Source organism: Brachycentrus maculatus, unplaced genomic scaffold (assembly GCF_059751285.1).
Source record: "Brachycentrus maculatus isolate JH-2025_06_01 unplaced genomic scaffold, ASM5975128v1 h1tg001309l, whole genome shotgun sequence".
Classification (NCBI taxonomy): domain Eukaryota; kingdom Metazoa; phylum Arthropoda; class Insecta; order Trichoptera; family Brachycentridae; genus Brachycentrus; species Brachycentrus maculatus.
The window spans coordinates 2,764-13,300 of NW_028281973.1; the positions used below are offsets into that span (position 1 = coordinate 2,764).

The 10,537-nt window shown below is 38.6% G+C and overlaps 1 protein-coding gene across 1 annotated transcript; it reads right to left on the reverse strand.

The window, feature by feature from the left end:
* Positions 1-1,318: 1,318 nt before the first annotated feature.
* Positions 1,319-1,618, reverse strand: LOC148299141 (phosphatidylinositol 4-phosphate 5-kinase-like). The gene has a single exon (XM_088276353.1). It carries the CDS (start codon positions 1,616-1,618, stop codon positions 1,319-1,321), a length of 300 nt encoding a protein of 99 aa, XP_088132479.1.
* Positions 1,619-10,537: the final 8,919 nt, after the last annotated feature.

Sequence of the window (10,537 nt, forward strand, 5' to 3'; positions counted from 1 at the left end):
TTTCGTTAACTGTGCATTATTCGAGCTTTTTATTTTCCCGAAATTTTGCGATGGGGATCACCTTGACTGCATACTATTTTTTGTCGGCATTGTTTATCGCCCGGTAAACCTTCCCATAGACGCCTGAGCCTATGATTTCGTATAGGGCGTAGTTTTCAATGTATTTAACCATATTTTCTGTCGATATTTAAATATTTATACTTGATTGTATATGAGCCAATGAAATGATATTTATTCATATCGACTCTACCCAGGCTTCTCTGGAACGTTTAAATTCCATCAACATCTTCAATCTTTCTATTTTTGGACAATTCCACCTTTTCTTCTTGCATTATTTGAAGTTGTATCTGATATTTCACCCCTGTAGCTTCACCCTTGAATATAATTGAATGCACTCATCATTGTATTTAGATAAGCCTAAATTTAGTGTGAGGCGATTATTTTTTATATTTCATGAAATTGATACTTTTCGCACGTAAAATCGAGCAGAATGATTATTCGCAGTTAGGAATATAGTATCGTTTAGAATATGAATGAAAAATATTCTCATGAGGAGATTGGTTCGGATTGAATCTTTCGAAAAAAGGTCAATGAATCAAGGTATTTCAGGAACTAAAAATGTACTTGAAGATAAAGTTTTTGAATCTCTCATTATATTCTTCCGGAGGAAGGCAAGAGGTATCAGGATTAAAAATATGGGAAACAGTATTCCCCACTGCCTTCTTGGTCGAGTACTCCGTGAAGATATCGATGATACCGAAGAGGAATATTTCTTCATTGTTTACACTCGAAAAGCCTCGACTGTTCCCCATTTTCAAATCACGTGCGTGTTTATTCTCATGAATTCCCACCAGCAGACTGTACTCAGTGATATTATTAGCTGCCAGGAATGTGATATCATTCACAATTTGCCTGTAGATTCTACATTAGAAATTGCTTACTAAGTTTTTGTTTCAGGGCTTATTCGGAATGTCCGATCATGGTTATTCATGAGATCTAAATCCTTTAATACTGTATTTAAATTCTGGTTCAAGGTCTTTCGGTTCTGTATGGATCCTTTCAAGTCGTATCGCTCATTGAGCTGCAGAGAAGTCTCGAAGAAGTTGTTGATCACGATAAAATATATTTGACGGTTGGTTTGCTTATTTTTCAGCTTATATAGCCCATAGATATGAGTGAGAAAAGTTTGATGGTTTTAGCGAATGTAGTTGACGTATGGGCCCAACATATTGCGCAAAGTTCGATATTCCTATTTGGATATCGATTTAACGATCAGCTTAGTGTCTTAAGTATAGTACATGAAGCTGCCGCTTTTACCCTATGAAGTCTGGTCGGTGAGGGTGGAGAGGTTGCCCATTAAGAAGTTGCCGATCAAATTCTCCAGCCCAATGCTTTTAATGAACTGCTGGTTTTCGATTTTAAAATACTTCCTGATGTAGAAGAATACCTTGGGTGCGTAGTCAACGAACAGTTCGCATATTTGCTGAATTGACTTGTTGTTTTGCTTATAAATCAGATCATCCTCATATTTGCAGTGCAAGTCCTCCTCAGTGAACTTCACGTTGTCCTCGTATTTATAAAAGTGAGATTTCAGGGAATTCCTCAGCCCGATCATCATGTTGAGCATCAGGTTCCAATTCTAATGCCCGAAGTATACTATATTCTTACGGTGTTTTTCAGGCTAGGTTATGTTCACAAGCACCTTTTTTTTGCCCCTTGATACTTGAGGAGTGGGTTCTTCGTCACAAAGTCTGTATTCAGGAAACAACTCCTAAGAGATATTTGATAATTGTTATAGTTTGTTTGCCATAATTTATAGTTTGGAATTGCCCTCAACTTAGATATTTCGGGACAGAGTGCTTGCTCTTTGATAGGTTAAAGATTCTCGCCTTGTGTCAAGATCTCCTCTAGGCTTGAATTCCTGCGAGGAGAGAAAATTGGGGCCTTTGCTAAAATTGATGGAAGATATTTCTGAGAAGCTATTATTAGTGTCTGATTGCGTTTATTCAGTTTCTACCTAAATCGCATGCGTACCTTTTAAATCGCAAATCATTCCCTAGATTTAATGCTGGAGTAGTTTTAGATACTCCTCTATTTGATTTGTATTAATGGACCTTTTGGAATGCTCTTTAGGCTTGATTCTATTGTTGAAGTAATCGAACCAATCGATCTCGTGGTCGTATACTTCTAGAAACTCTGAAAATGTGATAGACTTCTCTTAATTTATTTTCAGCACGTCGCAGATGATTCGGATCGAGTTGGAATTAGAGACTTTCTCACCAGTTAGGAAATTCCACATGAATGAAACCTACATAGTTTATAGCTTACCTCACTGATGACAATTTCGATATCTTGCTGAGTCACATATCCCTTCTTATGCTTATCCAAAAAGTCAAAGCTTATTTTGGATTTTGTTTATTTGTTTCCGTAAGTGATCCTATTCAAAAAGTTAATGAAGTGCTTTGACTCAAATTCATCAGAGTTTATGATAAGTGGGAAAATGCGATTGCATAGAAACTAGCATTAACCAATTCCGAGTAAACCCATTGATTTTTTAAATCTTTACAAATTCATTCGGCCATTAACAGCATGTTCCTCAAATCTCTTCTTTATGCCTTATATTTCTTCGATATTCTAATTTGTACATGAGGAATCAAAAGTGTGTTTTGACTATATCATAATGTCTATTTATATACGAATCTACTCCGAATCTAGCTCTAAAGTCTGAGAATAGTTAATTATAGAACCAACTATATAAAATTAAACTTTATTATGCTCTGTTATATTTGGCGTTAAATAACGATCCTTAGCGAATGCGGCGGAACGCAATGCTGCCTTCGCCGTCTGCCTTCGGAGAAAACAATGAGCATTAGGTAGCATATAAGTATCGTAAGTTTCTATCAAAGGTCGTAAACCCTCGCAGTTCCTTCCGAAAGGGATCGATGTATCTTCTTTGCGCTTTCTTAGGAGCTGGCGCAGGTTCGGCTCTTTACTTATCCTTCGTCCGAGCGTCTCCTCAGACTAATGATCCGACTGCTAAACGGCTTCCGCCTGTTTCAGCGGATAGTCATTGTCGACGACTGGCGAACGCGGGGATTCGACGCTCAGAGGCTCCGGCGTTTCGGACTACGGAGCGGGTAATTACTATCTGAACGGACGCGTGTGCAGCTGGCGTAGGCAAATGACGCTGCTCTCCAATTGAGTCGATTGATGGCAACCCATTAAACTATTATGTTGCAAAAAACATAAACTACGCACTTATTCAGATTGGGGCCTCCCTCCAAAGCGCAATGAATCAACGACCGACTGAGAGAAATGAATATCATATTTAATCATCAATATTAATTGTCGCTTTCTTCGTTGCCTTTTTGTATTTCAGATGGACTCCAAAAGATTAGTCTGTTAATTGTATCTGGTTTTGTAACAAATTTAAAACTTTTGATTTAAATCGAGTATCATCATTATAAATAGCATGTTTAAAAAAACAAAAAATTTATTGACGCTGTTTTACACTTTCTCCAAAATTAGGAACACTGCTAAAGAGGCAATTGAAGGTATGAAGAGTGGAGACACCGTTTTGGTTGGAGGCTTCGGCATTTGTGGAATTCCTATGAATTTAATAAATGCTGTACGCTAATCTTCAGTGAAAGACCTGACATGTGTTTCTAATGACTGCGGCTATGGGGTCAAAAATCAGCCATAAAAAGATTGGGGCTTGGTCGTCTTGCTGAAATCAAAGCAAATAAAAAGAATGATCTCTTCTTATATTGGAGATAACCCTTAATTTGAGAGGTAATATCTGAGTGGGGAGCTAGAGATGTAGCTCTGCCCTCAGGGCACTCTAGCAGAAAAGATCAGGTCTGGAGGGGCTGGGATTCCTGCCTTTTATACTGCCACAGGAGTGGGCACTGTTGTCGAAAATGGTGGATTCCCAATTAAATATAAACTGCATAGCAAAGAAGTTGAAATTTTTAGCAAGCCCAGGCCATCTGCGGAGTTTCACGGGAGGAAGTACATTCTTGAAGACACTATCTATGGAGACTTTGCTCTCATTAAGGCTCATAAAGCTGATAAAGCTGGCAATCTTATCTTTAACAAAACTGCCAGAAACTTTAACCCAGATATGTGCACCGCTGCGAAATGTGTCGTAGCCTAAGTTTAAGAAATCGTGGAAGAAGGATAACTCGATCCAAACTAAGTTCATATCCCTGCTGTTTTCGTCGATCGAATTTTCAAATCAGATCCCAAGAATCCTTATTCATAAAAAAGAATATAAAGGCTGACACTGAAGTCGAGCTCGGACTACGTTCCGCCAAAAGGAAAATAAGTTCGACTCAAGATAATGAAGAGAGCTGCACAATAAGTTCGAAATGGGATGAACGTGAATCTTGGCATAGGCCTTCCAACGCTTCTCCCATCAGCCTTGCCCCATGATGTTAAAATAAATTTGCAAAGTTAAAATGGAATTTTCGGAATTGGTGAATATCCTGAACCTGGTTTTCAAGATCCTGATTTAATCAATGCTGGGAAGGTAATTTCATATCATAATTCAGTAAGTTATTACTGCGACAAAAGGGTCTTCTTACTTCTCATCATCGACATCGTTTGGCATTATTCGAGGCGGCCATCTAGATCTGACGATGCTTGGATCGATGTAAGTGAGCTAAGATTGCGACATTTCAAATTGGATCGTCCCCGGAAGGCTCGTTAAAGGAATGGGAGGAGCAATGGATTTAGTGGCGAGCAAGTCCAAAGTTATTGTTGTGATGCAGCACACAGCTAAAGGCTCTATAAAAATTTCAAATAAGTGCAATTTGCCTTTAACAGGTAAAGGCGTAGTGGATATGGTTATAACTGATTTAGCAGTATTCGAACGATAAAACGGGAAACTTGTACTAAAATAAATTGCACATGACACAACATTTGAATAAGTTCAAGCTAAGACTGGATTCACATTAAAAGATAATGGAAATCTAAAAAGGTTCTGAAACTATTCGCTTTGATTTGCCTTATATTCTCAATAATTCTTTATTTGTATATTACAAAATGGTCTAAAGTTCGATATTCTCTTACCACAATTCAGTGCATTTTTTCAAGCCATAAATCTGTCACATGTTTCAGAATTTTCTTAACAGAATAAGATATAAATGTGTAATCTGTTCATAAAATCAAGAGTTTAGGCTTGCGAAGAGAGAAAAGATATTAAAAAAGAAAGAAGCCAGCTGAAATAAAACCCACAATCACAAAAAAGAATTAAACTTAAAATAACAGTAGAGCGAAACAGCAATGATTAGCTAAAGCAATAAGCCTCGAAAAAAATGAGATTAAATTGAATTAATTTGACGAATCGTAAATGTTCGAACCATAGTTTATTTGCGACATTGCTCTTATAATATACTGTTGAACTAAAATTATACTTTTATTATGCTCTGTTATATTTGGCGTTAAATAACGATCCTTAGCGAATGCGGCGGAACGCAATGCTGCCTTCGCCGTCTGCCTTCGGAGAAAACAATGAGCATTAGGTAGCATATAAGTATCGTAAGTTTCTATCAAAGGTCGTAAACCCTCCGCAGTTCCTTCCGAAAGGGATCGATGTATCTTCTTTGCGCTTTCTTAGGAGCTGGCGCAGGTTCGGCTCTTTACTTATCCTTCGTCCGGGCGTCCTCCTCAGACTAATGATCCGACTGCTAAACGGCTTCCGCCTGTTTCAGCGGATAGTCATTGTCGACGACTGGCGAACGCGGGGATTCGACGCTCAGAGGCTCCGGCGTTTCGGACTACGGAGCGGGTAATTACTATCTGAACGGACGCGTGTGCAGCTGGCGTAGGCAAATGACGCTGCTCTCCAATTGAGTCGATTGATGGCAACCCATTAAACTATTATGTTGCAAAAAACATAAACTACGCACTTATTCAGATTGGGGCCTCCCTCCAAAGCGCAATGAATCAACGACCGACTGAGAGAAATGAATATCATATTTAATCATCAATATTAATTGTCGCTTTCTTCGTTGCCTTTTTGTATTTCAGATGGACTCCAAAAGATGATTCTTTTTGTGCTTTTCATGAACTAAAATGCTCTTGGAATATCCTATTCAGCATCTTTGTGTATTGACTCGTCTTAATCGTTGTTTTTGACTCTTAATATACTGGGAACATGCTCCTCTGGATCGAACCCCAACAATTGAAGGTTATTATCTTAGCATTGATACTTTATCGACACGTTGCTTACGATTTGATTGAAATGCACAGGAGTTTCGGTGATTTCAGCCCGTTTTTCGGTGATATTGTGATCGAAGCTCACCTTTTTGTTCCTGCTTTTCCTTTCGACCGTTTACTCGTTGGCTGGCCTGCTATTTGGGGTATGAAAGAGAGAGTTCGATTTGGGAGAAATCGAATCAGAAGAATTAGAACTCTTTTTCTCAGGTTTCCGGTTAATCTTATGATACAGCCTCGGGCTATTCTGTATGAAGTGCTCGTGGTAGTAGTAACTGCCGTCGTTTTATTTGAGCTTGTGAAAACCATACATATTGAGCTGCAACTAAACTCATATATACCTGTCTGACAAAAGAAGCAATATTGGCGTGTCTGTAATACTTTGGTAAAACATGCTCTGTAAATTTCTGCATATCCAAAATTTTGAAACCCCTGCCGTTAGCCATCCACACAACCGATTCACAGTTCGTTTTTTCCTAAAATATTCAAGTGCCATACATTTAGTAGATCAAGCAACTTCTTTATAAAGTTCGAGAGAATAGCATCGCTTTTAAGTTGGTCCAGTTGTTGCATGTATTGAATTATATTTGGACATGAAAACTATAAATATTTCATCTTTCCGTTTTTCGAACTCTATCTTGTTTTATGATGCTATTTTGCTATTGCAATGATTTTAGAAAACGCCAGATAAATGCAATGCACAAATAAATAAATACTTATTTTCAATCATCTGCTTCATTCGCGAAATTGTATATTTCTTCGAGAATTCCATTTCGCTTCTCTTGAATTTCAGAGTTCATTTCTTCGGCCTTTACGGCTGCTAATTCTACTGCAGAGGGAGATATACCTGCGAGTCTTGCCACGTTCAAACCGAAAGACTGATCAACATGGCCTTCCACCAGCTTATAGAGAAATATTAACGATTATCCCTGAACAACGCTGTCCATCATCATGAGAGCGACTTACGGACACTTTTCGAATTATTCAATCAGAATATGGTAGTGGGTTGCAAACATGCAATAGCATCGCATTTCAGTAATTATTGCTCTCAATACTGCGTAAGCAATGGCCATCCCATCAAATGTTGAGGTTCCTCGCCCCAGCTCATCGATGATTGCCAGTGATTTCCGAGTTCCATGCGAGAGCACGCTTTTGGTTTCTTACATTTCAATAAAGAATGTACTCTTGCCTAGTTACAGTTTGTCAGAAGCTCCGATTCTCGTAAATATTCGGTCAACTGTTACGCACTCGTACTTCTAAGCTGGCACATAGCACCCGATTTGGGCAAGGATTGCAAGAACGCACCCAGTTCTCAGAATAGTTGATTTCCCGCCCATGTTCGGCCCCGTCAGCAGCATTACCTTGCGATCAAGAATAATGTCATTTGGTATGAAATCAATATGGGTTAGGCATGGATGTCTCGCTCCTCTGATTTAAAACTTCTCTTCGTTGTCTTAGGAAAAGATGGGTCTCACTTTCGAGTTAAGGAAAGAATACTCAGACATGCTGATTAAACAATCAATTTCGGCCAAAATTTAAATATATCTCTCCCATACCTTTTGCTTCTTCTTGAACTCCTCGAAAAAGAAACCCACGAAGAGCCCCATTTGCTCCTTAATGGATTCTTCGAGCTTTTAAAGTGTCTTTGTGAAATTTCTAGTCGTCGAAGAAGCGTAACGGCTGAAACCAGCTCTTTTAGATGTAAATTAAAAATTCTTAGGCCTCCTTTTTTCTGATTTCTCGGGGATTTCAATTTAGTATCTCTCTTTTGTGTGCACGAATTTTAAATTAGGCTCATTCATTTAGTACCGAATCGACTCCAGATACTCATCCAGCTCTTTCTTAACTCCAGAAAGTTCTTACTGCAAAGCGTCGAAACCAGCTGCCAATCCTTTTTGGGGTAAAGGCACATCATTTTACCATTTAACAAAGAGCTTGAACTGTTCTAAGGAGTCATAAATATCGGGCAATAGGCCCTCAAATGAAGACTGATCTTCTAGATCTTCTTCATACACATCATTCTCATTGGGTATAAATTGAGCCAGAGTCACCAATTGTTTGAGCCTTGTGCTGCTGAATTTCGAAGATTTCGAAGAAAGGATAGAAATTGCTTCCCAAGAGGCTTCCATTTTTTACATGATTTCCTTGAACTCCTTCAGCCTGGAACTATTCAAATCAGAGAAGTATATCGCTTTGCTAGCTGTGGTTGTTTTGATGGCATAATGATAAAGCTTATTGATTTTCTTCTCCATGTCTGGGAGTTTTTTCAGTATGCTAGCTGCTTTGTTTCTGTCGATTGAAATTTATTGCAAGTCCTCAATCGCATTCAATCTCTGATTGATGTGGTATGTGCTCATCAAAGGGGACATTAGCCATCTCCTGAGCAGCCTCCTCCCAAACTTCGTTTTGGTTTTATCCAAAATAGGGAAGAGGGCCCCATATTCTCCCTCTGAAGTTTAGAATATTTATAAATGCTGTAGAGCTTGAGAGTCCAGGATCATATTGTTTGCATGAGTTTCTTTTTGGTAGAATGTAAAGCGAGCAGATGTGATAACATAATCGAACTTGAAGACCTTTTTCAAATAGTCGAACAAACCAGAGAGTGTAGCAAATACTAGGTTCTTATTCATTTCGCTAAATGTGTTGATTGCTTCAAATATCTTTCCCTTCACAATTTTATCTTATTTCTCGAGTTTTTACAATTCGCATATCGCGTTTAAAGGATGCCAAAGGTTATTCTTGTTCACGAGCCGGCTCACTTGCATTTGGAGAAAACTTTTCTCCATCATTCGGAGTATATCGAAGGGCACATTATCGGGATCGAATACCACTTCGACTGGTCTCGTTTGGAATAGCACAGTTTTGAACTCATCAATGTTCTTTGCTAGTCCTATTAATATTTTATTGGCTGACATTTAAAGCAAAGAAAATGCGAAGAAACCTCCATAAATCCTCATGGAGAGCAAGTAGTTCGGCAAATAGGTCTTATCTTAGTCGTGGGATGTGAAAGTTCCTTTGGTGATGATTTGAGTAATTTATCTGTTGAGCGTCTTTTACGATTTCCTGCCTATGGCTTTATCAGTCTTTACCCTCTCTTGCATTTGGTCTGGAGTTTCCATTTGTTCAACAATTACCACCTTGAATCCCAACCTGACAAGCTATTGGGCGTATCTATCGAGTGATTTCTACGGGAATCCCGTGTGCATCTTGGTGCCCATGTACTTTAAGTCAAGGTATTTATTGCCGATCATCGCGTCTTCATAAAACAATTCATAAAATTTTCCGAGCTTAAATAAGATTATTTTGTCAAAGTTATGCTTCTTGATATTCCAGAACTGCTTCATCGGAGCTGTGAGTTTGTTCCACGCCTCATCAGGAACATACAGAGTCGTTGGGTCATAATCAGGATGATTTGGACTTCTTAACTCCAGATCCTTACAATGCTATCTTTGAGCATAGATGGGAGTTGCATCTGTGAACTGCGCTAAAAAATCCTCTTCTCCCTCCTTTTCTTTATCATTGTTTTTATTTTGAGTGGGCTTATTTTTCAGTTCAGATTTTATTTATCTTGTTTTATTTGCTTGTGCCTTGGGCTCATATTCCTACTATTTTTCAGCAGGAGACTAAACATCCAATTAGTATTCTTGAGGATGCTCTGCTTTATGAGCAGTCTGTAATGAACCCCCAACTTTCATGTTTTAGAGTTTCACGATACATTTTTCCACGTAGTCCTATTCTTCGTCAGAGTCCAAATTGGTCCACTTTTTATTCACAATTTTCGATGATGCGTTGCTATCGAAGGGCTGCTCCTGAAAAGGTGCAACTTTTGCCCCCTATTACTTCTTTTATGATTTTTTGATGAAGGAATCAAACAGGGAAGTCTGTTTCTGTTTCATTCTGTGATTTTCGTAAGAACAATTGAATTATATCGCGCGTTTTGATTATTAAATCAACGCTATATAATTATGGAGACAGCAAATTTATATCTGAGATATGCATATGTAATTCATCATAAAGAATCAAATCGGCAGATCACGATGAAATTATAGTATGCCGATGCCATTGATCAGGCATATAAGTGAGACAGTGCAGGCAACATTTAAGCCAAAGCCGTACGCCCTAAAGGACTGGAATCCAAGTATAGTGCCAACAATGTACCCGACTGAGAACAGAATCCTACCGAGAAGGAACAAGTCCAAAAACGGGATGAAAAGATCCAGTTCAATAAGCTTATCTAAGCAGAAGTGTGCAAAACCAGCAAAAATGATAGTTTGGCAAATTGTGTTGCTGACCGTGTTCGCAACTGCTCTCAAAGTTT

Bases quoted from the DNA above. Each gene is read 5' to 3' on its own strand.
- LOC148299141 (XM_088276353.1), bottom strand. From the start codon at position 1,618: ATGATGATCGGGCTGAGGAATTCCCTGAAATCTCACTTTTATAAATAC.